The 26,673-nt window shown below is 41.6% G+C and overlaps 3 protein-coding genes and 1 non-coding gene across 5 annotated transcripts; all 4 read left to right on the forward strand.

The window, feature by feature from the left end:
* Nucleotides 1–121: 121 nt before the first annotated feature.
* On the forward strand, nt 122–2,201 carry rln3a (relaxin 3a). The gene is made up of 2 exons (XM_076753123.1): nt 122–389; nt 1,373–2,201. The coding sequence occupies exons 1-2, from the start codon at nt 230–232 to the stop codon at nt 1,654–1,656; spliced, it is 444 nt and encodes a 147-aa protein (XP_076609238.1). The 5' UTR covers nt 122–229; the 3' UTR covers nt 1,657–2,201.
* A 783-nt stretch (nt 2,202–2,984) lies between these two features.
* il12rb2l (interleukin 12 receptor, beta 2a, like) lies at nt 2,985–10,069 on the forward strand. Its single transcript, XM_076751622.1, has 15 exons — nt 2,985–3,103; nt 3,550–3,648; nt 4,876–5,023; nt 5,165–5,316; nt 5,459–5,601; nt 5,851–5,992; nt 6,427–6,503; nt 6,619–6,856; nt 7,042–7,236; nt 7,526–7,630; nt 7,785–7,919; nt 8,016–8,174; nt 8,283–8,346; nt 8,577–8,682; nt 8,880–10,069. The coding sequence occupies exons 2-15, from the start codon at nt 3,576–3,578 to the stop codon at nt 9,276–9,278; spliced, it is 2,136 nt and encodes a 711-aa protein (XP_076607737.1). The 5' UTR covers nt 2,985–3,103; nt 3,550–3,575; the 3' UTR covers nt 9,279–10,069.
* A 224-nt stretch (nt 10,070–10,293) lies between these two features.
* Nucleotides 10,294–25,634, forward strand: LOC143334042 (transportin-2). Of its 2 annotated transcripts, none has more exons than XM_076752544.1 (25): nt 10,294–10,399; nt 11,993–12,092; nt 12,548–12,623; nt 13,157–13,306; nt 13,576–13,682; nt 14,141–14,274; nt 14,624–14,705; nt 14,867–14,989; nt 15,204–15,322; nt 15,575–15,635; nt 15,759–15,930; nt 16,156–16,308; nt 16,706–16,931; nt 17,129–17,300; nt 17,664–17,750; nt 18,035–18,142; nt 18,244–18,402; nt 18,504–18,591; nt 18,826–18,924; nt 20,656–20,751; nt 20,863–20,938; nt 21,127–21,226; nt 21,326–21,400; nt 22,251–22,399; nt 22,644–25,634. In XM_076752544.1, the coding sequence occupies exons 2-24, from the start codon at nt 11,994–11,996 to the stop codon at nt 22,356–22,358; spliced, it is 2,670 nt and encodes an 889-aa protein (XP_076608659.1). In that variant the 5' UTR covers nt 10,294–10,399; nt 11,993; the 3' UTR covers nt 22,359–22,399; nt 22,644–25,634. The 2 variants fall into 2 exon arrangements, with proteins under 2 accessions (XP_076608659.1, XP_076608660.1); XM_076752545.1 differs by having other exon boundaries at nt 10,310–10,399; nt 14,115–14,274.
* LOC143334751 (small nucleolar RNA SNORD41) lies at nt 11,815–11,882 on the forward strand. Its single transcript, XR_013078354.1, has one exon. It is a non-coding gene; the product is annotated as a small nucleolar RNA SNORD41 (small nucleolar RNA).
* Nucleotides 25,635–26,673: the final 1,039 nt, after the last annotated feature.

Raw genomic sequence — 26,673 nt, forward strand, 5'->3', positions numbered from 1 at the left:
CCTGACTGTATCTCTCTTTTGAATCAGTGCTTCTCTCAGAAAAAAGGCCTGCATGCGCAGTATGCATGTCTCCCTTGCAGTGCTCCAAAACCCTTTATAAACCACGCCTGGGTCATCTAGAGAGTCATAGCTCTAGCAAACAGAGAGACAGAAAGCTAAGTGCTGCTCAAAGCCAAGAATCCCCTCTTATTTTAACCACTTCTATTTAGCATTATTTTCTTGGGGTATTATGTGGAAAGCTGTGGTGCTGGCTGTGTGTCTCCTGGTGGCCAAGGTTCAGCCCATGGATGACCCAACATATGGGGTGAAGCTATGTGGCCGTGAGTTCATCCGCGCTGTCATCTTCACCTGTGGAGGCTCACGATGGAGACGGTCAGTCAGGAGTGCAGGTGAGAGGCTGAAGGCGCTACGCTATCACCATTACTGTCCTTGTGATGTCACTACAGTCACTGTTCGAGTTTTATCTTGTGACTATATATGTGCTTTAATCTGGTGAGTAAAACATATCCATTCATTGTATGAGATAAGCTTTCTTTTTTTCCAAGTTTCTTTGATAATTTCTTTGATGATAATTTTTGGTTTCTCTACATTAGCGTGAATTAATTGCATATCCATGATGAAGTTTCCGTCTTTATCGTCTTCTGGTCATTTGTGATTGTTTTCAATACTGCTGAAAAGAATACAACAATGGCAATGGAGGGAGAAGGAAATTAAATGTACTTTTAAGCACAGATTGACAAAGAATCAGAAGAGAATCAGTGTTTAGAGAGTGGACAATTGATGCAGGAATCCGAGCGCTATGATCCTTATTTAGAGTTCCATTAGATGTATTATGTTGAGCATCCTCGCAGTTATAAAACAGGCAAATTTTCCCCCAAATATTCCTGGGACTTGTGACACTTTCTTCCTCCACCATACCATCTTCAGCAAGTCCTTTAATGACAATACAGATCATGGACAAGAACAAACTATTATTCAATCTCTGGGTGTAAGAGATCATCTATGTTTTCATCATCATGCCATTACATCTCGTGCAACATCTAGTGCAATATGACATTTTTTCTTCAATATTTCATTCCTATCTCCTTGTATCAAGTCTATGCATATACATATTTTTCTTCTATATACTGCTACATATTTTTTAACCAATGTGCAATCATGAAAAAAACAAATGTATATATACGGAATTTGGATTTTTTTAATCTTCTGTTTTGTATTGTATTCCTATCTATGTCTTTTTATACGTCTGATACTACTGCTGCTGCCTGTAACACCAAAATTTCTCCTATGGGGATTAATAGAGTGTTATCTTTTCTTATCTTAAAAGCATAACTACTCTCTAGAGCTTAATTTGCCTGTTTTACTGTATCAGATGTTTCAGAGGACCCATTCAGCTCCTGGCAGGAGGAGTCCTCAGAGGGCCTGAGTCACAACGCTGTGGTAGAAAGTCTTCTCCAAAGGAACAGAGATCTAAGCTTCATACCCGGAGACAACCAGGAGGAAGTGTTCAGCAGGCCGGCCCGTTCTTTCATCACCGAGGAGATCCTGGAAGCCCTTCGCAAGGCTGACCGCAAGGGCCGGGATGTGGTGGTGGGCCTGTCCAATGCCTGCTGCAAGTGGGGCTGCAGCAAGAGCGAGATCAGCTCTCTTTGCTGAGGGTCGGCCTCCACCATGTGAGCAAATACACTGGAAGACATGTATTGTATACATAGGTAAACAAACAGGCATGCAAATACACACACACATTTTTTTAGCATCTCTTGAATCTTAATTAGTTGTGTATCGAGTGTGTTTCAGTTAACCCATTAAAGCTGTTGTTTAGTGTATATTTTAACATCTATGAGGTGTATGGAAAGGGCTGCCATGTGTTCATGTCCATGTTAATATATATGTTTTTTTTCTGTTTAAAAATGCATTCCAGTCTTTGTAATGACCAGCTTTAATTATTCAATCTTGAACTGAGCTGTTTTGTTCTCCTCAACTACTATCATATATTTTGTCATAGACCTTTTTTTGTATGAAGCTGAATTGTGCACCTGTGTTTTGTTCAGATCATTTGACGACAACTGTAAAAAAATCACAATGTCCCATCTCGTTTGTAAAGCATAGATTGTTGTTGTTTTGGTTTTGTTTCATAGCACACACAACACAAATGGGTTAAACATTCAGACCCACAATAAAAAATTGTCTTAAAACAATGATATTGTTGCTTATGTTGAAATCTTGTCTTCCCAATGCCCATTGCCAAAGTTGAAAAATAATATTCAGTTTCTTCAGTAAATGTACTAATATAGTAATGTGAAAATAGTTGATTACAAGTTACAAGTTCCACATTTAAAATTTTGTAAAAGTACAAAAAGTAAAAAAGTATCATAAGCAAATGTACAAATTACAAAAGTAAAGTTGTTATATCTGCATAAGAATTATACCTGTAGTAATGATGATGATGACATTATTGCATAGTTAATGCTGGCGCATCAATTTGTTCGGTTTGTTTTACTTGCTAGTTTTTAACAACTTCATGTACTGTTGGGTATTTTTGTTTAATGGTTCCAAACCAAGGGGTGGACCCCTCCAAAGAGTCATAATAAAAGAAAAAGGTCGGGAACCTCTGGTTTAACCTTTAACACAACATTGCATTTCAGAGGTCCATCATATATATGTTATCTGAAAAGTAGAAACAGCAATATTTCCCTTTGCATTACAGCGGAGCAAAGGAAGAATGGAGCACAAAATGGAAAATGAAATACACTTTCAGCAGCCTCCATTCTCTCTTGTCAGTAGCTGGTCACTCTTGTGTGATATCTTCTGTTTAACACGGGGTGCTTATTCATGATTGCGGACCTGCAGTAGCAATGCAGGAAGTATGAAAGTGTTGTGTGTGTGTGTGTGTGTGTGTGTGTGTGTGTGTGTGTGTGTGTGTGCGTGCGTGCGTGTGTGCGTGCGTGTGTGTGTTCTGGCGCATGGGTGCCTACGTCATCGGCAGTTCCGAAAAGGGGCGGGGCCAAACAACGACTCACCGTGCTCACAAATTCAACTTCACAACAAACTTAGAAGGCGCTTCAGAATGCAAGACAGGAGGCTCAGTGCGTCTCATAATGAGGTCAGTAATTCACGGTTATAGCTCTCGATAGTTCGCTAATACTGAAGAACAAAAGAGCTTGTTACAATGAGACAGAACAATATTCACATACGAACACCGGATATGGCCACTTTTAACGGAGTATTTGAGCCGTTATGTCCGTGTTTTACTGTAGCTCTTACAATGCCATAGCACTTAGTTACTTGCTCATTTAAATTTGAGTACATCTAACAGGACTGTGTGTGTGTGTGTGTGTGGCAGATAGACTGTGGGCATGCCAAACTCCAGAGCGTACCCCTAGCTTATGTTTTGATGCAGTGACTCCAGATGTTCATCACCAGGGTCAAACACACCAACAAACTGTGGATTTGAGGAATGTAGCTTCACACATTCTCTCTCTCTCTCTCTCTCTCTCTCTCTCTCTCTCTCTCTCTCTCTCTCTCTCTCTCTCTCTCTGTGTCCCTCAGGCACGTGAGGGCTGGGTCCAAATGTAATGGCCGCACTTCGGACTGGGTGGCTTCTGTCCATCTTGCTGGCCTACTTGCCAACTTGTGTTGCTGTAGTAGGTGGGCTTACTGTAGACTTTCACTTTTCTTTAACCTTTTATGTGTTCATTTCTGTTCATTTCCGTTTATTTTTTTTATTTTTTTTTCATACTTCTCCATACTTTTATTCCAAGTAGAGAGCTGTTGTTCCTCTGACTCTTTTCTCATCTCTTGCTGACCTTGTGTGATTCAGTTCTGTCTGTAGAGGAAGTGGTTACAAGGCGAGGGTCTGGACCCAACCTGATCAAAGTGCTCATTTCCTGTTAAAGTTACCGGCAGTGCGCTTCCCTGCAACATGCTGTGTGCAGGCATCAAACTGATCACCACTGACAGTGTGTAGACTTATGAGAAGTGGGTGAAGGTGGAAGTCTTGTGATGAATAGAAAAAGGTGTGTGTGAGTGTTCGCATGCGTGTGTTTTTCTTGTGGGTAAGCTCAGTCCTCTGTTACTGTCTGACTGTTTTTCAGTATTTAAATATCTCTCTCTCTCTCTCTCTCTCTCTCTCTCTCTCTCTCTCTCTCTCTCTTTGTTTCTTTCCTATTATGGTAGTTACATTTATCAGACTAAAACTCTAGTAAATTAGTAAGAATGTGCATTTAATCTAACAGCTTAAAACTGACAGTAAATCAGTACTGGGTGTTTTTCAGTTCCCTGTTTGACTACATTGTGGAGCCTTGCAAGGTCATGCTGAAGTATGAGCTTCTGGCAGAAAAGCATAGTGTTCATTTTCACTTCTTCAGGCCAATTAAATGCAACTGTTTTTTATTTTAGTGCTTTATGTCTTTGGTAAGTAATTTTGTGACTCATAATATCCTTGAACCTTGCCACAGTAGGCCAGTACCTTTCCTTGTTGTGAATCATGGCGGTGGCATTTTGGATTAGACATTTCAGTGCAGTATGTGCCTCTGATCCCACCTTAACTGCTCTCTTTTCCACTAAATGAATGGATCTCCAGGTATTGTTTTGGACAGTACAATACACAGTATTCTATTCTCATTTTTCTTTCAAGGACCTTTTAACTATATAGTTCACAAGTTTTCTATTTACCTGTACTCATTTCTGTCCCTGTGCTCTGCTATAACGCCCATATTTCCCTATTGGGGATCAATAAAAGGATAATCTTATCCTACAACAGACATTAAAAGAACTCTTTATACAAGGTGTGAAGTTGTTTTTTTTTGTTTTTTTTTTGTTTGTTGCGAAATAATGCCTTGTTTTTCTCTTATTCTCTCTTGCTGGTTTCTCCAGGTCCTCCTGCTCCTCCCCCTGCTCCCGATTGCTATATCCCATGTGATGAGAAAGACTGTCGGAAAGATATTCACTGTACTTGGAATGCAAGGCTGGAACCTCAGATCCCCACTAACTACAGCCTGCACTGGAAGGCAACAGATAGCAAGTAAACACAACCAAAAAAATTCGTTGTCTTTGTCGTCTGACAACTTAAAAGTTTTGCTGAAAATAATGCGTTTACTTTGGGAGAAGCCTTCTGACTTTGTTTTACTCCTCCTCTCTTATCTTCTCTTGTCTTGTCTTCCAGGGATCAGCATGTGATCAGTGGGACTGGTTTTAGTGGGTATATCCAACGTGTACACTTTGTCAACCATGGTGACCTTCGTGTTTGGGTCCAGGCAAAGAACCAGCATGGTTCAGCCAAATCTCAGGAGGTTGTGTACAATACAGCAGACATCAGTGAGTCTACCAGAAACAAAATAATTACCCCGTCTCAATGTAAAAAATTGATATTGACTTGTAATTTATTGTAAATTGTTGGTTTTGATTCAAGGGATGTTTTTTTATCAAATCATTTGTGGGTATCTGCCTCTGATTCTAGTCAAGCCACCCTCTCCTGAAGTCACACCGAACCATGATGAGCCATTCGAGATTGACTGGAAATTCAGCTGTGATCAGCTGCTGCTCTCTATGGGACACTGTGATGTTCGACATCGGGCTGAAGCAGACCGCAAATGGCAGGAGGTGTCTTTGTTTTAGGTTTTCTCATCCACTACTTTCCTTTTCTACCTCTCGACATAGTCTAGACTGTGCAATGGAGTATATTGAGAATGAGGGGGCAGTGGTGTTGAAATAATAAATGAATTTATTAATGTCCTGAAAACAACTCAAAGATAATCTTGCTAGAAAAGCTAGAAATTGTTGATTGACTAAAGACTTATCAACTGAATACATGCTCATGCTCAAGCTCATTTTGTTTTTCTATCTGCACAGGAGGAGGGTGGATTCTATGGCAGCTATACACTCAACAGCCCTAAGCCCTGCACAGCCTATGAACTTCAAGTTCGCTGTGCTTGTGGCACTATCTTGAGGAGTGACTGGAGTCCAATCCACAGAATAAAAGGCACAGAGAGAAGTGAGTCCTCATTTGTGATGTGGTCTCAAAGTTTAGCAATGCACAGGCCATTGAAAAGGCTGATAAATGTTAATAGTTTTATGGACAGGCATAGCTGTTTCCCCCTGTTTACAGTATTTGTACTAAGCTAAACTATTCAGCTTCGCTTACTCTACAGACTTGAGAGTGTTATTGATCCTGTCATTTATACGTCATCAAGAAAGCAAATAACTATAATTTCCTAAATGTTGAACAATTCCTTCAAGTTGACATGACCACAATTCAATTTTTCACTCTATAATTTTAGTATTGTGACAGTAACTCTGCTCTGTTGTCTCTCACTCCATTTCTTCTGCTAAAACTATGAACCACTGAGTTACACAACCCTGTCATTCTGATTTTGCCATTATAACTGGTTTTCTCTCCTTTTTCCTCCTTTTCCCTCTCTTGTTCAGCCCCTGTTGGAGAGCTGGATGTATGGAGGGATTGTGGTATATCCCCTGCGAGCTCTGACTGTGTTCTGACCTGGAAGGTGCGTAAAACAAATTATGCACAGTCACTATTATCTGGTTGAAATAATGAACCAGTGTCTCACTTTCCACAAACTCACCCCATTGCTATCCTCTCCTTCTCTTCATCCCATCCAGAACCTTCCTACATTTCAGGCTTGTGGTCACATTCTGGGATATGAAGTCAAACTGTCCTACAATAACGGCACTGTAGTGTTAGTGAACGCATCCACATCTAAGCAAGAGGGCCAGTTAGAGTGTGATGAGAGGCAATGCCACTTCAATTCCTCTCTAAAGGATGCGTCATCAGCCAGCATTTCAGCCTACAATGCTCATGGTGCCACAGTGCCTTCTTACCTCGCTATGCCAGTATCAGGTATTGTCTTCCCAGACTGTCATATGGAGAGCTACAAGATAAAAGTTATAGTTAAGGGGTTGTTCTTGCTGAAAAATGGTGCAGTAATTATATCTTTGTATGATCTTACTCTCTATTTCCTTCATTTGTATTTCTACTTTTCCCATGGTTCAACACAACTAACAAAGCATTCATCTCTTCCTAAGGAAAAGAGAAGAATGAGCAAGCTTTTCGCCTCAATATCAATGAAGAAAACCTCACTGTGTCCTGGGATCTGCCCTCTCAGTCCTCTGACAACCTGAAGGAATATGTGGTGCAATACAAACAAGCAAGATCTCCTCCAGGGCAAGGATTTGATTGGGTCAAAGTGACCAAAAACCAGACAACAGCATTTTTTGAAGGTCTTTTTGATTTGGATACTTTGATAGCATTGCCAGAGATGCAATCATCAGGAGAGATTACTTATATAAAGACGCTGCTTCAAATTTTCAAACATTTAATGGAGCACCCTCAGAAAGTGTTAGAGAACATTCATTTAAGGAAATTGTCATTTAATGATTATCAGTGACATACATTTTCAACTTGAATAGAGAGTTTTAAAGCTTGCAAAGACTTCTACTGTTGTGGCTGGACCTGAGCTGGCTGTTTTCAAAATGGCTGTTTTATTCTGATGTGTGTCTCCACCTACAGGTCGATTTGAAAAGTACACACCCTTTCAAGTGTCGCTGTTTACAGTATCGCACAGCAGGGAAGTCTTTCACCTTTCAACAGTTACAGGATATTCTCTTGAAGGACGTAAGTATTTGTGCATTGTTCCTGGGCCATCCTCTGAGGTTTTTTTTTATTTTTTATTTTTTTACTTCCTTGGCTAATTTTAAGTTCTCATCTCCTCACATTAAATAGAAGATAAATTTGTAATCCTCATGTCTCAATCTCAATCACTTTTCAGCCCCCCCCAGAGTGACATTATTTAAGGTGATTTCCCTTGCTGCCACTAATGTGACCCTGCTTTGGGAGCCTGCTCCACTTTCCCAGCAGCATGGGGTGATCCTCTACTACCAGATAGGAGTAGACAAACAGAAAGGTAAAGATCAGCAACATGTAATACAGTGGTAATCATTTGTAAAGGACACAAACCTTAACATGCTTAACCTCATTGCATACAATTTGTCTCTTCTAGTGTACAATGTGAGTGCACCTCCACAGCATGAAAATAAGACAGTTCAGTTGTCGCATCTCAGTCCAGGACAGGAGTATGAGGTGTGGGTAAGAGCTGTGACTTCAGCCGGGCCTGGACAAAACGTCACCATAAGGTTCAAAACAACGGATGATGATTCTGGTAGTCTATCACATTTGAACTCTTTTCTTGTTTAATGTGAATTGATCATATGGCTGGATAAATTGGTTCATCTCTCTCATGCCATTTCTCTGTCTCTTTCTCTTCCAGCATACTTCCTGGTCCTGGTTGTAATTTCTGTGTTTGTAATATGTGTTCTTGTTGTCTTGGTCAGGTGAGACATTCATCTTAAACAGCTTGACTTTGACTTATATTGTGTTTCTGAATCTCTATTATCCTCTCTCAGTCTGATATATAGGAGTGGTGTATCACAATTGTTTTCCTTTTTTCAGTCTATACGTTGACTATCAAAAAATGTTGATGTTAACATTGAAGCGATCATTAAGATTATGATGGGTGTCTAATGTTTTACCTTTTTTTTTTTTGCTCATATGTCACTGCCAGTGCTTGTCTAGTAAAATTCAAAGTGTGTCCACTGGTGCCGCCATGTTTCTCTGACAAAGTGCCAGATCCTCGCAATAGCTGCATTTTCAGAGGGATGAAGCACCAGGTGAGAGTCTGACCGAATGATAGGTCTTCTTTGCCTTCTGTGAACTGTAGTCTAATATCTGAATGGGGTTTACATTGATTATTAATCTTTGTAAATGGCATTATTTTGCTATTCCTCTGGTAATTGCTTATCCCATTTACGACTATATGCTTGCTAATGTCACTATCACAAACTGTCTGTGTGTGATCTCCCTGTAGATTAATGACCCCATGGCGTGGATCTGCATTCCCATCCATGAGCCACATCCTAAGATCTCTCTGTTGGAGGTTGTGCAAGTTGAGACCTGGCCATCTAAGTCCTCCCAACAGAAAGCCTCAGATGTCAACGGATTAACAAGGCCAGTGGTTGGAGATAGGAGCTCACACATGGACTGCCAAGATAATCAGAGGGAGGATGCTGTCACAGAGGAGTGTCACAGGACAGACTTCAGATGTGGAAGAGAGGCATACAGTAAAATGGTTGACTCAGATGAGGAGAGGGACAGGGAAGAGGAGGACAGGAAAGATTGTTGGAGCTCATCAGAGGAAGAACAATGCACATCAGGTTACGAAAAGCACTTCATGCCCACTGCTTCAGAAATACTGGAAGTTTCTTGATGTCGCCACGTTGAATTGTGGACATTCTCGGATGTGTGTTGTTATTTCTTAAATGTGCAGAGAAGGCGCTGACTGTCTGGACAGACTTGTGTAGCTTTTCTCTGCAAGACCCTGGGAAGTGGACGTCATTGGAGAGATTAATCTACCAAAGACAATGAAAGTCAGCCAATCCCTCTACCTCTACTCTGGCTGCCACCATTCACATTTGTTTATTCTGGTATTTGGTTTTGGAACATTTGATTGTTTGCTGTTCCATATGGTGTTCACTTTTCCCATTTTAGTTAGAACTCAGATGTACTCAGGTGTATTTCTGTCTTGTGTTTTGTCTGGTTTTGAAAATATGAGCCAAGAGAAGTATTTTAAGAGGGAAAAACAGCACAAATCCGCAGACAAACTGACAATTTACTGGATTTGCAGTCAATTGTAATTTCTAGAGCCCTAATATAAAGTAGCAGAGTTTGGGATTATGTCACTGATGTGATAGCATGTGCTCATATACATGATTATGTATTAGCATATGAGGAAACAAAATGCAAACGTCTGTGTCGAATGTTAGAAGCATATAGTTACACCCAGTACAGTACACCCTACCCAGTAAAAAAAAAAATGACATGATTATTAGAGCACTTTCAGACCTATTAACTACATGATGAAAATTACAATTTCAACAAAAATAAAAGGAATTGCTCAATTTTTTTTTTAATTATCATGCGATTTTTTTTGCTACATGTTTCACTTCTTTGATTGAAACAATAATAATAAAATACAAAAGTTGAAGACCGTTATCATACCACCATAGTGTAAGTACTTTCATGATTTATTAATGTGTCTATTTTATGTAACATTACTATTACCATTCTTATTCATTTAGTGTTTGTAGTCCTACAATATAGTTTTTTATTTTTTTATTTTTTGCATTTAATTATTAACAATGATTGTAAATAATTTGACCGAAAAAAACAACAGGGGTTCCTGTGATCTCGCGTAGTTGCGAAATGTGTACTAAACGGAAGCCGCCATAGGTCAATTTCAGTCGGCGTGCTCATTTGAACAAGAAGAACCGCTACGAAGCACGGGAGGACAGCGGCCTAGTACTGATAATCAACTTTCAAGTCAATATTGTACGTATAATATTGTAACGCTTTATACTTTGACAAACATTCGAGACATATTCAATCGATTACACGGTCACATCGGGTAAGGTGCTGCGATAAATCGAATATCAAAAGCAAGTGTTAGTTATGTAGCATTAGCGTGGCTAGTAGCATTAGCATTACCGTTAGTGAGACTATGCTCAGAGGTCTTAGCGGCTAACGCCAGCTTGCAAAACGTGTTCACCAAGTTTGTACGAAATATTAGCTGCCAGCGTTGTGTTAACCGTGACGTGACATGTTCAATTTGATATTCGATTTTTCCTAAAAGGATGGGCTGGTACAGTGCCCTCTTGAGATAGCAGATGGCGATATTTGACTAACGTTACTTTTATGCCGGGCACATTGTGACCACCCTGCCTGGAACTGCCTTGTCGACCAGGCCTGTGCAAAAAGGGCAACTTTTGGTAGTATCAGGTCAACTGTAAATACACATTTCAAATGGTGCGGAACAATCCTGTAGGTTACTCGATAAATAACTTTATCGTGGGAGTAAACTAACCAGTTCAGCTAAATGGAACTAACGTTAATAAAAGTGAAGCACACGGATTGCTAGCTTGGAACCGGGAAAGGCGGCCCTGCTACATCGCTAACTTATTCCCGGACAACTTTTGACACACTCTAATCAGCCACGACTGATTACTCCCCGTTTTGTAAATAGCGAGTATCGCGCCCGGGTGTTGAAATTTGAACGAAAAATATGGAGATACTAAGCATTTCTGTAATTTAGACCGACGGACCGGGTGGCGTGGGGGTGGGGGGAGGATTAACTTGGAGCGGTTAAGCCGGGTCACAGAGATTTTAGCTGGTCGTGTTGTCTAATGTCCTCGTTTTTGTGCCCAAGCCGATTTCCAATCACAATTTTAGGTGCTGGCGTGCTGGGATTCCGAGGCCAACTGCTGCTGCGTGTCTCTCTCCCCCCTCAAATTACCTCGTACCCAGTATCCAACTCTGGTGGGGGGGCCGTCCACCTTGAACCTACACCATGTGCACCTTCAGCTTTCTACATAAACCCTTTGGCAGATTCCTTTTCTTCCTCAATGGGTCAATTAGATAAGAAATAAGAGTACGTGGTGTCTGCAGAGGTTTATCAAACGTTTCAAACTATTAATCAGGGGCTGTTTTACTGCTGTTTTGCTGTGACTGGTTGACCACCACCGAATAATCTTTAACCGAAGATACCGTAGACTTTAACTAAAACCTAATGATGCAAGGTAATATTAGATGTATGACTTGGGTATGAAGTCTGTTTGTACAGAAGTTATGCAGATGAGTTGAAGAGTTTGATTTGCATTAGGAATCTGTATAGCGTAGAAGATTCAGCTTGATATTGTGCTCCATACATAAATCGCGTCCTTTCGTGACCATACTGATGCATGTGGACTTTGGAGATGATGCATTGAAAACATCTGACTAACAGTGATGGTGTTTGTATTCATACTGTCTGATCCAGAGACCACCTGCTTTCATTCTACTCAGTAATCTATGGAAAATATAAGATTACGCAAGATTACTGTATAGTACAAAATTAATTTTAAGGATTAATTTTTGTGTGTTTTTCAGGATGGAGTGGCAGCCAGATGAGCAGGGACTTCAGCAGGTCCTCCAGCTGCTCAAAGACTCACAGTCACCCAACACAGTCACACAGAGAGCTGTCCAACAAGTATCCTACTGCAGTGTAATTGTAGGGTGTACGTAGTAAAGCTAGCATATTCTGTTTTACTAAATTGTACCTCTCTAATGACATACATGATGTTATGCTCGTGCCAGATGCAAAGGAATTTTGATGTGTACCGTCTTTATTTTTCTTACTGCCATGTTATCAAGTAGAGGATTTTTTGTTGTTGCCTAGAGTGGAAGATGTGTGCAGTTATTCATGTACTGGTAACAAGTTTCGTTATCTGACTCCAGAGTCTGCTACTTTTCCAAGTATACAATAGCATATGATGCATTTTTAGTGCAAGCTTTGAAATCTCCTCACACCGTTAACTGTATTTATACACAGAATGTTTTTAGGATTATTGAAATAGTTAGCAAACACATTACTTAGCCTGGAGATAAGTGGTCGGTTGCTTTGTTTGGATCTTAAAGTGAAATGGTCCTTAACCACCGTGCTAGAAACTTGAACAACTCAACCAGTTCCCTGACTTCAACAACTATCTCATCTTTGTCCTCACACGACTTAAAACTGAAGGTGAGTCGCCAGGTGTTTTTCCTCTCTCATCCGTATATAACACACCGAGGTCAGTGAGCCACAAAAATTACTCCCCATACACTTAAAAGCCAAATATACTGTTTGTCATACTTGACTTTGTCAGGGGAAGGGTGTCACCAAGGGAAAATACTGGGTGTGATTATTATATAAATCTGGAATTGCTTTACACTTTACACTTCTGTTACAAAATTGTAACAATGCAACATTTCAACTGGCCAAGAACAATATGATTTTAAAAAGAAAATTGCACAAGCCCAAAAATGTGTTGAAGCACATAAGCACGTACTGCTATGTGTCAGATCTGCTGAACTGAGAACTGGTATCTGGACAGAAAAGAGTTGGATTTGTGCATCTACTGGTTATCAGGATACATTTTAAGACCAAAAAAAGACTTATAGCTTTGTTCATCCTTGTCCAATATTTTAACAATTACATTGACGATGACATTTGTTGATCGGTTGTAGGAATGATTTTTCTTTTGCACCTTTCTTCTTTTCTCTTCACCTCCTCAGACGAGCCGACTCGCTCACTTAGCGGTCTGATACTAAAGAACAATGTTAAGGCCCACTACCAGAACTTCCCCCCAACTGTTGCTGACTTTATCAAGCAGGAATGTCTCAACAACATTGGCGACCCTTCGCCGCTCATCCGTGCCACCATTGGTGAGTTTGTGTTGGTGTGGAGTAAATGCTGTTCTCCATCACCAGTTATTTTTGTGGGATTGCTTTTCATCCACGCACCCAGTAAATACACCTACCACTCCCCCACTTTCCTTCTGTTACCCTCTGGAGATGATGCATAAAATCACCTGAATGCTAGTGAAGGTATTCGTATTCATACTGTCTGATCCAGAGCTGCTGCAGAGGCAGCTGCTCACGGTCCTGTCAACTATAAATCACTGTCTGAAGTCTGTAATCTCTTGGTCCTCCAGGCATCCTGATCACTACTATCGCCTCCAAGGGAGAGCTACAGACGTGGCCTGAGTTGCTGCCCCAGCTTTGCAACTTGCTGAACTCAGAGGACTACAACACCTGCGAGGTCTGCACTCATCCCACTCTGCCCTTATTTGTTTTTTTACACTATAAAAGCCGCAGGGCTGTCACTTCTCTTCAAAGCTCTACACGCCCACACAGGTGTGAATGTGGCCATAGCTGTGCAGAGAATAACACATGGTCACCAAACGTCATGTACAGAAAAAATGTTGAAGGTGTAATTTGTCCCTCCATGGCACATGCAAAAAAGCTAACATGGTCAGGGAAATGTCAATCAAGCAGAGTTTGTACATTCCTCCTGAAGCACCTCTGGGTTTAACATGGATGTGCCGAGCCTCCAACATCCAAAAGCTCATGTTTTCTATCATATTGACACATCAAATCACAATGCATTCGGTGCTTTTGCCTGGGTTGTATTTTCTGATGCAGTCTCATTCTCTCCTCTGTGTCCCTGTACGTTTGCGTTTTGATTTGACAGCTTCTTTGTGTATGTCCGTGTCTCAGGGCTCGTTTGGAGCACTGCAGAAAATCTGCGAGGACTCGTCGGAGCTGCTGGACAGTGATGCTCTGAACAGACCCCTCAACATTATGATTCCCAAATTTCTTCAGTTCTTCAAGCACTGCAGCCCCAAGATTAGGTACAAGAGAGAAACTCGCATCTCGTTGTATCATCAGCATCTAGGCGTGAAGCATAGTAATAGGTGTTGGTATTCATACTGTCTGATCCAGATAGTCACTTTACCCACTCATTAAACTTAATTATAGAGTTACATTCATCACTAATAAGATTCAATTAAAACCTTTCTTGTTACACTGTTGTTCTTAGAGGTACCTTGTAAAGAAGCAATTGTTCTTAGAAACACCAAATGCATAACAATAGTTCAGAAATTTACATGCCGTTTCTATAAAAAAATATCACATGCTTCTTGTATTTAACACTAATCCACTTCTTTGGTTGACTTATTAATGTTCCTGTTGTCCTTGCAGATCCCATGCCATAGCCTGTGTGAACCAGTTCATCATTGGCCGAGCCCAGGCTCTAATGGACAACATTGACACCTTCATAGAGGTGAGCTGTGTGTGAACAGGAGACCAGAGAAAGTCGTCTTTGTCATCCCCCATTTTTTGACATTTGCCTTTATCCGCCCATTTTCTTGTTCATCCCAATCCAGATTTTACGTTTGTGTGCATAAAAATCATCTTTGTGTTATTTCTCCTCTCCCCTACTAGAGCCTGTTTGCGCTGGCAGCAGATGAGGACTCTGAGGTTCGGAAGAATGTGTGCCGAGCCCTGGTCATGTTACTGGAAGTCCGCATTGACCGCCTCATCCCCCACATGCACAGCATCATCCAGGTAAGAGTTGGGTGATCGCCGATCACCTGAGGGACTCCCTGTACACCCTTGTAGTTAGATGTGGGAAACCATTTACACCACGCTCATATTTCTCTCCATACTGATGAAACACCCAGCTCATTGAGACCTGTAGTCCCTATATTTTCAGATATATATTGATGTTTTGTCAGCTGACACTTCATATCTTGAATATTTTTTTCCTCCTCTCCTGCAGTACATGCTGCAGAGAACCCAGGACCCCGATGAGAACGTGGCTCTGGAGGCCTGCGAGTTTTGGCTGACTTTAGCAGAGCAACCTATCTGTAAGGAGATGCTGTCTGGACACCTGGTGCAGTGAGTAGCCTGTTGACCATTCTTAATGTAATGTGTGCTCTGTGTTGATGATGCAAGATGACACAAACTATCAGTATGAATTACTGTCTATATATTAAATCCCCACATTTTTAAATATATATATACTCTGAGAGATTTGTTCATGAGTTAGTTAATTTAATACAGAATCGACCACTTTATTTTCACCTTGTACATGAGAGTTGTTGGCTGTTCCACTAAGCACGGCTCCTCCTCCTCTCCACCTTATTATAGGCTCATACCTATCTTGGTAAATGGGATGAAGTACTCAGAGATAGACATCATACTATTAAAGGTGAGCTCTCTTTGATCTTGTGCTGTTTTACTTTCAATAACGACTCATTCAGAAAAGTACCCCCATGTCTTTAAAAAGTTCACATGTTGATATAACTGAAGTAAAATGTGTGTGTCTGTCCAGGGTGATGTGGAAGAGGATGAGGCAGTTCCAGACAGCGATCAGGACATCAAGCCCCGTTTCCACAAGTCGCGCACAGTCACCTTGCAGCATGAAGGAGGGGAGGGCGAGGAGGGGGAGGACATTGAAGATGATGATGACGATGATGATGACACGCTGTCTGACTGGAACTTGCGTAAGTGATGGAGAAATGCAGTTACGAATGCTGGTATTTCATAACTGTTTTGTTTGTTATTCATCTTGCAAAAGGTGTCATTGGTTTAATACTGAACATACAGGAGTGGAAACCTGTTTTGGAAAGCTCCTCTTCTGCTGTCAGGTCACCTGTAAAACAAAGGGGTGGGTGGGGATTTGTAAGGGGGGCAGAGATCGTAATTGAGCTCTTCTTTTTTTGATGTAGGAAAGTGTTCAGCTGCAGCACTGGACGTCCTTGCCAACGTGTTCCGTGACGAGCTGCTGCCACACCTCCTGCCTCTCCTGAAAGGCCTGCTCTTCCATCCGGACTGGGTCATCAAGGAGTCTGGCATCCTGGTGTTGGGGGCCATAGCTGAGGGTAAGACTCAACGGACTGGCGTGCTTACAGAAGTTAGCCATTTGTTATTAGAGATGCTACAAGTTAGCTGTATCTTATCCTTGTTAGTGGAACTTCACTTTCGAAATAAACCCACTAGGATGAAACCAGAGGCCCAGTACAGACGTTTTTCGTGGATGGCAGTGAGAGGCCATAATGAGTCTTTCATATTTCTTTCCACTCAGAATAAAGTAGTTGACCTTGTATCTGGAAATGATGAAACACCCAGCTCATTGATATACAATGATACTCATAGTTCCTATATTTTCTGATCCAGACTCACCAAGGCTCTTTGCTATGTGACTGCACAACAGTGTTTTTTTTCTCTCAGTGTCCACTGATTTTGATTTTCTTATTGGCTCGTCTCTCCGTGCCTCAGGCTGCATGCAGGGCATGGTGCCCTACCTGCCGGAGCTGATCCCTCACCTCATCCAGTGTCTGTGTGACAAAAAGGCCCTGGTGCGCTCAATTGCCTGCTGGACCCTGAGTCGCTATGCACATTGGGTGGTCTCCCAGCCCCCCGACTCCTACCTCAAACCCCTTATGACTGAGCTTCTGAAGCGCATCCTGGATGGCAACAAGAAGGTACAGGAGGCCGCCTGCAGGTGAGCAGCGTCGTGCTTTTTGTGTCAGTCGTATGTGGATATGATGACAATCCCAGCTCATTGATAAACAATGATACACTTTGTTCCCATATTGTTTCTGATCCACAGCTTGTATGTATCGTTCCTAGTGTGTTAGAACAATATATACTACGACACAGATAAAATATTTACGTGTCCTCCATCTTGTTTCTTCTTAGTGCGTTTGCCACCCTGGAGGAGGAGGCATGCACAGAGCTGGTGCCCTACCTGAGCTTTATTCTGGACACGCTGGTGTTTGCCTTTGGGAAGTACCAGCACAAGAATCTCCTCATTCTCTACGATGCCATCGGCACTCTGGCAGACTCAGTGGGTCACCATCTCAATCAGCCCGTAAGTGCCTGTGAAATGTACACGTGTGCACGTTCTGTTTTTCACCATATGAAAGGTGATGCGGACAGGGAGAATATGTTTGATCCCCCCCCCATGCTTAATTATTTACAGACAGAATTTGCTTTCTTGATGAGAAGATTGATACCAGTGCCATTTGTTTTCTACTTCAGTGTGCAGATTAAACAAACAAAATACAAAGCTGATAAGTTATAGACCAGCCAGCCTAGGCTCATATTGAACAAACATATTAAATTAGTATCGATCTTCTAACTCGGCAAAGAAAAATACATTTTTATGTGTTTAAAGGTTATGTTTACAAAGTGGGTGAAAACCCTGATCACATCAATTTACATTGTTTCTCAGGAGTACATTCAGAAGTTAATGCCCCCCCTTATTGCCAAGTGGAACGAGCTGAAGGACGAAGACAAGGATCTCTTCCCACTACTAGAGGTGAGAAATTGATGTTTAAAGCAATAGCTGCCTGACAGGTGTATGTGCCAGGTATCTGGATATGATGAAACACCCAGCTCATTGACACAAAATGATACATTTTGTTCCTAATATTTTCTGATCCAGATATTGCAGACCTTATGCTGCTTTAGGTGGCATAGTTTAGTGCCCACATGCAAGTTAACCTGTGTGTGTGGGTCGATGACAGAGGGCTGAGTGGTCCTCTACCCCCTGAAATTTATTGGACAGACAACAAACGGTGTGTGTCTTTGTGTTTCTTCCAGTGTCTGTCATCAGTAGCCACTGCCCTGCAGAGTGGTTTCCTGCCTTACTGTGAGCCTGTCTACCAGCGCTGTGTCACACTCGTCCAGAAGACATTAGCTCAGGCTATGGTGAGAACACAAACACACACAAAATAAATGTTGTGAACTTGGTGATCTTTCTTCAGAGGTAAAGAAGAGACACTGAAACTTGTCTGTTGTATTTAATACAGATGTACAACCAGCATCCAGATCAGTACGAGGCTCCTGACAAGGACTTTATGATTGTGGCCTTGGATCTGCTGAGCGGCCTGGCTGAGGGTTTAGGGGGTCATGTGGAGCAGCTAGTGGCCCGCTCTAACATCATGACTCTGCTTTTCCAGTGCATGCAGGTATGAGGGAGTGTGTTTTGTAGTATTCTATATTTTTATGTATGTGACCTTTTTCATCGTACAAGTATAACACTAAAGTGTGTGTGTGGTTTGTGTTGCAGGATACGATGCCTGAGGTGAGGCAAAGCTCCTTCGCTCTGCTGGGAGATCTAACCAAGGCATGCTTCCTCCATGTTAAGCCCTGCATTGGTGAGTGTGTCTGAACACTGAGTAACTTAGTACGTCACCTGTCCTCTACCCCCTGGATATCAGGTAGCTCCCAGCAGCATTGGCTGGTTGTGATGCCTGTTGTAGCCATAGATGGTTCGATGTCTTTGATGAGAAACCATTACAGATAGCAGGTTGTAAAGGAATTATATTTATGTGTTAAAGTGACAGCAAATGACTGTATCGTAACCAGCGTGTGTCCGTGTCCTCCCTCAGCTGAGTTCATGCCCATCCTGGGGCTCAACCTGAACCCAGAGTTTATATCGGTGTGTAACAATGCTACATGGGCAATTGGAGAGATCTCCATGCAAATGGGTGAGTTTTTTTTTTTCTTTTTTTTTTTCTTTTTAACAAATGGTTTGTGTTTACTGAAGACGAGTGCCCAGTATCTGGATATGATGAAACACCCAGCTCATTGACACAAAATGATACATTTTGTTCCTAATATTCTCTGATCCAGATGTTGCGTACCTCATGCTGCTCGAGGTGACACAGTTCAGTGCTCACATGTAGATTTACATGCATGGAAGCTTGTGTGTGATTCAGAGTAAAGAATACAAACTGATGTTTTACAGTCTACACGCATTTGTAGTTTGTCATCAAGATTTGCAGAAATATTTAGTGTTTAATGTTTAGAAGTTAAGCTTGCCAGCGGTTGGTGGGCAGAGCAAGCTGATCTGCTGTGGTTGGCTCAACTTTCAGCTTATCCTTCTTATTCCCATGTGTTTGGATGCGTTTAGTCACAGCAGCGTTAGCTCTCGTTTCGCTCTGTCATGCGGCACACCAAGTTAGGTGATGGCTTCGTATCAGCGAGCATATCCTCCCGGCCTACAGTGAGCTTTTTCGCAGGGTGCGTATTCTTAATGTGGTGCAGCACAGTTCAAGTACTACTGCTGAGCTGGAGAACAACATCACACAGTTTGCATTTGACTTTGGCCTTTCTGGAGGAAATGTTCCCCACTGAGTTTCATTTGGCGCTTTACTTCTTCGTCTTTTTTTTTGAAACCTCTTAAGATTTTTGCACTACACTTAACCCCAGGCTAAGTGAAGCCATTTTGAAGCCCCCTGGGACCATTTGTGATTCTGGCCCACATAAATCAAACTGACTTGCCTTCATTTGATCTGCAGGCCTGTGTGAACTGCACTGTCTCTGTCTTTCCGTTGGCTGTAAATTGTGGTTCTTGGAACTTGGCAGAACATTTTCTACAGTTTACTCGTGGCAGAACAGTTTTCTATAGCTGTAGACATGTACAAATCTTTTTCAGACCACTATAGGCACAATAGACAAACTTTGCCTGATTGTGGAAGTGGGTCATGCAGTGTGCTGTTCCCCTTTTGTCTTTCATAGTACCAAAAAAACCTCATTATGCTTGCACACTGTGTGAACATTATGTCTGTGCGTGCATGCGTGCATGCATGCCTGGCAAGCCATTTCGCATGATCTAGTCAGCCCAGTGACACTCTGTGTGATCTCCTTTCAGGCACAAGTGTCAGCAGCAAAACAAGAGATTGTCCTGGTGAGCGTATGATTTAGACCGAGTGCAAAATCAAATGACATTTTTCCTCAACAGATGTTGGCACTTGCCTCCCCCTTCTTTCCATTTGTTAAAAGCAGTTTAATTCAAATTTTATGTGTGGTCATTGGAACGTTTCCCTAATTTTCCAATTTTAAAAATGGAAAAATTAGTGCATCAAATTATTTTAGAAAGTTTCATTCTTAAATTAATTCAATAAATTGATACGCCATTGGTTAGATTTTTTTTCTTTTTTTTTTAAGACCCTGAAAACTTCTGATGATGGCTGGTGGAGTTGGTGATCTGCCATAGTTCAATTCTGGTTATTGCACATGAGTTTTCTGTATTTAGGTTCTCTCTGTGCTCCTCTTACTGGTTTAAAGTGGGCGGCAGGCCGTGTCTCATGCCTGATTGGCATCAAATTCAAAATTATGACATTGTGACAGTTGTCACCATGACATATCCACACAACAGGTGGCCCATATTACCCAGATAGTTGATGGTGTGCTTGCTGTCTACTGTGTGTCTGTAGGTGCAGAGATGCAGCCGTATGTGGGCATGGTTCTGCCACACCTGGTGGAGATCATCAATAGACCCAACACACCCAAGACACTGCTGGAAAACACAGGTACACACGCAGTCACACACACAAAATAAGTTGGGAAGTGTCTGAAGCGTTGGAAAGCATCTGATGGTCACATTAGGTAGTTAAGGACTTGTTTTGTCTCCCTGTGTTCAGCCATTACGATCGGCAGACTGGGTTACGTCTGTCCCCAGGAAGTGGCACCACAGCTGCAGCAGTTCATTCGACCATGGTGAGTCACTATCATCATCATGGTATTTGATCATTTGATATCAAGGAGGAATAATATCAAAGGAGAAATTGTCTTTCTTGAAGTAGGGCAAAGGAATTAAATTTGACCTCATGAGGACAAAGAGAAACTTGGATCATTTAAAGGCCTGACTTGATTTGTGTTTTCCACTTTTGTCTGTTTGTTTTCAGGTGCACATCGTTGAGGAACATCAGAGATAACGAGGAGAAGGACTCGGCCTTCCGGGGGATCTGTGTGATGATCGGCGTTAACCCTGCAGGAGTGGTGCAGGTGAGGGGATATGTTTTAAAGCTGTTGGGGTAAAGGGGTTAGACAGAAGAGGGAGCTCTACCTCACTGTGCACTGAAGTAACAAGTCCTCCCTGTCCAGGACTTCATTTTCTTCTGTGATGCTGTGGCCTCCTGGGTCAACCCCAAGGACGACTTGAGAGACATGTTTTATAAGGTGAGTGCCTTATTCTGTCACCTTGTCAAACACATTGATCTGATGGACGGACCTTAGGTTACTTTAGATAACTAGCTGGCTCACCACACTCTGTGATGATCACATATCAGACATTCGAAATCTGATTTCATGGTGCGGATGATTTTACACTCTGAGAAGTGTGGCTAGAGCTTGCTTTTGACAGTTGACTGTTTGCTAAACCCCCCTTCCCTGAACCGTGATTGTCCAATAATGCCTCTGGAAACATTACCAGGCATGACTGGTCTGTCAAGCTCTGCAGCTCTGCACATACTGAAGCGTAAGCCTTAGGCTCTACTTGGAGCAATAATCTACGAGTTCTTTTGATGCCTCAACCAGCCTTGAATTATACCAGAATTCAGAGTCACTTTGAGTATTTATTTCTGTCCCCTGCTCTCCTCCAGAGCTCCCCGACTCTCAGCAGCTGTCTGCTGGCATCTGTCCCTCTGCTCCACCCGGTCCACAACACTGCAATAGACATTCAGATGAATGAAGCTTTGATTTATTTGATACAGCCCTGTGGTGGATGCTATCAGAATTTAGCGTAAAGTTAGCAGCTCTCTCTTGCTCTGTAATGGATTTGGAAAGGTTTACTCTCCAGCAACCCCAGCCAACATTAAATGGAATAGGATGCTTTACAGGTGTAGCAACAATAAATACGGGGGGCAGGGTTTTAGCAAACAGTCAGTTGCCTTGTTGCTTCTTGTGAAGACAGACTTAAGTCTTCAAGTTGGCAACTATGCGTCAAATTCATTCTTAACCCTCCTATCTTAAATATTCATTCAGAGAGGTTTGTTGGTGTCCATGACAGTTTCCTGTTTTCTCTCCCAAGATCTTGCATGGCTTCAAGGACCAGGTCGGGGAAGAGAACTGGCAGCAGTTCTCTGAGCAGTTTCCTCCTCTGTTGAAGGAGCGCCTGTCAGCCTGCTATGGCGTCTAACCCAGCCACCCCCTGGTAAACACAGGACACCAACCTGTTAGGTATGTCCAGCAAAGGTCTCAACAGCCTACTCCCACACCGCCTTTCTGGAAATGATGAAACTCCCAGCTCATTGATAAGCAGTGATACATTTTGTTCCCAAATGAATTTTCTGATCCAGAATCCCATTTTTGACCCACACCGCGGCACCCTCTTAACCCCTGAACCATTCATATGAGCTCTACATTGAGTATTTGTTCATATGGTGTGATATTAATCTTTGCTCCTCTGTTTGCTTCTCCCCAGGTAAATGTAGGGGAGGGTTACTGGGGAACTCATTGCACTGCCCAGATTGTGGGGAGAAACAGGAGCAGGAGGGATGTGACTGGCCTTGGTCCTCCACTCAGCGGATGGCCCCCTTTTCCCCCACGCCCTGTGTGTCTCTGAGGGAGGGAGGGAGGAGGGTGGTGGGTGTGGGAGGGTAAACTGGGGATATACATATACCTCTCGGATTAAACGCCTCACTAAATCCAACACACTCAAAAGTGACTTTAGCTAACAACACCGCAGGGATCCTACGTAGGCAAGGACAAAAATAGGGGCTGGCTCTGACCTCCCCTTCCTCGATTGAATTACTCTGTTAAGATATTTGACGACTGGGAGGGGAGGGGGTTTCAGATAGGTACATAAAAAGGAATTATCTGAACCAGCATAGGGTGCCACAGTTCCAAATACCACAACGCACGTAGTCAGTAGGATGACTTGCACATGTAGATGTGTTTAAACAGGCTCGTGCCAGAGGCTATACAAAAAATAAAATAAACAAGACAAAAAAACACGAGACGCTTTTACTATGTAACTGCAGGAAATGTGCACAAATTTTTTGCACCTTTTACGGCGAAATTGCAAAAAACATTTTTTTTGTGTGCATATACATGGGTCTTATTCTCTTTTCACATGTACATTTAGCTGAATTTAATATCCTTCCTCTTCCCATGGTTGCTGAATTCCTCTGAATCATAGGTTTCTTTTTTTCCCTCCTCATTCGAGGCCAAAAAAAAGATGCAGTAGGTCTGTCCTCTAAGGTTTTACCACCGCAGTACCAGGTTTATTGCATGGCATATGATCACCTCTTAAGTGACGCATGTTTGAGTGAATGTCTGTCTTGTTGCTCACTTGATTTTTTTACATTGTCAGTATGGGGAGGCTGCCATAATATGAAGCTGTCACTGCTTGGTTCTTTTGTCCTCCCATTCATACATATTGTCTTATCAGTGTCCCTGTAGGTTAATTGTGTGGGCGTGAGTGTGCGCGTGTGAGAAGACCAGCTATAGGTAGATTGATACAGGAATCGGCTCACGTCTGATTGTTTGGAGAATCACTCACTGCAACAAGAGTTCAAATACTGTAGGCAAGTTGAGAATCCTTTTTGCTGCTGCTTCGTTTTTTAGAGTATTTACAAAACGGACTTAATGAGAGCGATAAGACATCACCAAGAATAAATTGGTTCTTACTGATGTAAATGCACTTTTCTTTTTTTAAGAAATTTAGAATTTCAAATGTAAGACATACAGTAATATACTGATCTTGAGATATAGTTTTTTTGATAAGTGATTTTAGGACTGTTAATGGCTTGCTAAAGTAAGCATAATGATGATAATGTTAAGCAATGGTAAAGTGACTAGAGTAAGACTTGAGGCCTCCTAAGATAGGTTTTTTTAATGTAGCTCCTTCTAAGATGGATTGAATAGTATTTAAGAGGAGGGAGACCTCTTAATTACAGTATTATGGATCCACGTCCCAGTGCACCTGTCAATCCATATCTGTGTATATTTTTTTTTCTCATCAGAGCTTCTTGTTAAACGATGGCTGTTTGAGCCATCAAGGCTTCTCCTCGTCATGAACATTGCATGCTTTCCAATGAGTCTTGCTCCTTTTTTTTTTTTTTTTTTTTTTAAGTCATTTTATAACAGGTCCGTTTGGAGGGATCCAAACCTTATAAGAGCTTTGTCAATGGCAATGCAACTTGCTGCTGGACTAATAAGGTACTTCTCCAGCTTGTGATCAAACTAGTGACTGTTGTTGCCATATATTCACCCGTTGATACTGTGTAGGATATGCCTGGGAATACACTGACTCCGAGTCCGAATAGTTCTCCCCTGACACTGGTTAGCTTAGGTGAGAGTGGTGGTCTCAATCCAGCCTCATCATTTAGACATTGTCATAGTGGACGGTTGTAATGGAAGTGCGCATGGCTCTTGGTGTTTTATGATAAAGGTGTGTACGCGAGTACTGCTTCGATGTAACTTTGCATCAGCCCTACAATAAAGTTATGTCCAGGGCATAGTTTTAGTCATGCCTGAGCTGATGTGGCCGCTGGGAGTATCAACATTTGCCTGCCAGTTAACATCAGTTTGATCGTCAGGATGCTCTTCTTCTACGATGAAGACCGTCACTAATGGAGAAACACCAAAATCTATTCCTTCCTGATTGTAACATTTTCCTGAATATCAGCTCACATCAATAGATTCTGTATTTTATAGAATAAGAGTTGATGTTTTTTTTTTTTTTTCAACCAATGTGATATGGAGGTTGTTTTTTTTTTTTGTTGTTTTTTTTTGTAGCACAAGTGTTACCGATGTGTGCAAGCATTGAGATATAGTGGCCACCCGTTGATCACAGGCTGAACAGATGTTTGTAGAGCATTAACTCATGAAGCACTCATTGGTGTTTCAGAAGGATGAAACTCCTGTGCCACAAGAAATTGGTAAAAAGTTGAGGCTTTACCACTCCTTGCTATGTTGTGATGCACTAAGCTATATACAGAAGTAAATTTAAATGCAAGTTGTCCACAGGTTTTTTATTTTATTTTCTTTTGTTTATTTTATTTTTTTTATTTTGATGCTTATGTGATAGGTTTTTTTATTTATTTTATTTTTGATTTATTTTTTGTGCTGCAGTGCACAAATTGTTTTGGACTTTAAAAGTTTTTTTTTTTCCCTTTTTTTTTTATTCTTTTTATTTAAAGAATAATTTGTTTTCGTTGTTTTATAGCGGACCATTTGATTATGTCAAATTTGATGTTGTGGTTGGACTGGAGGAGAGTCAGTGCTTGGTGCATACCTTTGGGAAGAATGTGGAAAACTAACTCATAACTTTTTCAATCTGATATCAAGGCTGGCAATTGAATTTGATGTAGTATCTTTTTTCTCAACTGTGGTGCAGGTGGGATGTTATCTGATGTATCCCTTTTTATTTAATTTTTGTGAATGGGGAAAATAAATTTTTTTCTATTAAGCTTTGTGTCAGCTGAAATGTTTGTATTCTGTGTGGTCACATGAAACTTGATCTACTGGGGTCAGACTGGAAACAAGTTGAACATGCAGCATGTTTACTGACCTGATTTTACAAGTAAGCCCCAATAAGGCTCAGCCAAGTCTGACTGTGGGGCTGAGTAAATGTCCCCAAAATGAGCATTATAAAGAACATTTGGGTTCGGGTAATTGTACAGCCTTGAACTTAAGTGTTTCTGGCTTGCAAGGCTGAAAGAATTGTCTTCGTCCAGCAAAATCTGCAATCAGATAAACTGTTAAATGCAGTTCTGAATTTCCAGTTCAGCCAAACATAAAACTAAAAGCTAAGGAAGGATTAGCATTTAGGCCAACACACCGCTGTTCTTCTCGTCTTATTTTAGTAAACATGAGAAGGTGTAAACTTCTAGAAGTACATTTATTATTATTATTATTTACAAGTACATTATGCCTATGTGTTAACGTTATGCCCTGACACTGGTTTCCATATAAGCTAAATACTGATGCACGTCACTGTCTCACTGAAGACATGCAGACGGCAATACAGCAGCTAATTACCCCAGAGTTATGTTCTGGTACTCAGTTCCAGATGTATTTGGTGGCATGTTACAGCCTGTCAGAGATGCCGTGAGAAGCAACAATCAGGTGTTGATTTTGAGGGCGTTCACCAGGTTTACGTGCTGGTTGGCTCCATCATCAGCAAACACGTGATCAGTTATCATGGCGACGCAGATGATACTCAACTCTACATTTCACTATCTCCTGAAAACATGAGCACTGGATGTCATGGACTGCAAACACAGTCAGAGTCCCAGTCGTGTAATAATTGGTGTGCAATTATTTTTTTTGTAAACACATGTGGTGGTGGTGCTTTTGCAGTAGATTGTGGGACACACTGCTTTGCCTACCTCCAGGGGGACAGAGCTGAGTATTTGGTGTCTACAGTAGGGATCGCATTTAACATTGCAGAATGAAATGTTATGTCAGACAGAAGGGTTAGTGATAACCAAACAGTTTTGATTGGT

Source organism: Chaetodon auriga, chromosome 16 (assembly GCF_051107435.1).
Source record: "Chaetodon auriga isolate fChaAug3 chromosome 16, fChaAug3.hap1, whole genome shotgun sequence".
Taxonomy (NCBI): Eukaryota; Metazoa; Chordata; class Actinopteri; order Chaetodontiformes; family Chaetodontidae; genus Chaetodon; species Chaetodon auriga.

Coding starts and splice junctions, on each gene's coding strand:
- rln3a (XM_076753123.1), top strand. CDS start 230: ATGTGGAAAGCTGTGGTGCTGGCTGTGTGTCTCCTGGTGGCCAAGGTT. Junction 390..1,372: donor ACGGTCAGTCAGGAGTGCAG/GTGAGAGGCTGA, acceptor TTACTGTATCAG/ATGTTTCAGAGGACCCATTC.
- il12rb2l (XM_076751622.1), top strand. CDS start 3,576: ATGGCCGCACTTCGGACTGGGTGGCTTCTGTCCATCTTGCTGGCCTAC. Junction 6,504..6,618: donor ACTGTGTTCTGACCTGGAAG/GTGCGTAAAACA, acceptor CATCCCATCCAG/AACCTTCCTACATTTCAGGC. Junction 8,175..8,282: donor AACAACGGATGATGATTCTG/GTAGTCTATCAC, acceptor TTTCTCTTCCAG/CATACTTCCTGGTCCTGGTT.
- LOC143334042 (XM_076752544.1), top strand. CDS start 11,994: ATGGAGTGGCAGCCAGATGAGCAGGGACTTCAGCAGGTCCTCCAGCTG. Junction 14,990..15,203: donor ACATGCACAGCATCATCCAG/GTAAGAGTTGGG, acceptor CCTCTCCTGCAG/TACATGCTGCAGAGAACCCA. Junction 15,636..15,758: donor TAGACATCATACTATTAAAG/GTGAGCTCTCTT, acceptor GTGTCTGTCCAG/GGTGATGTGGAAGAGGATGA.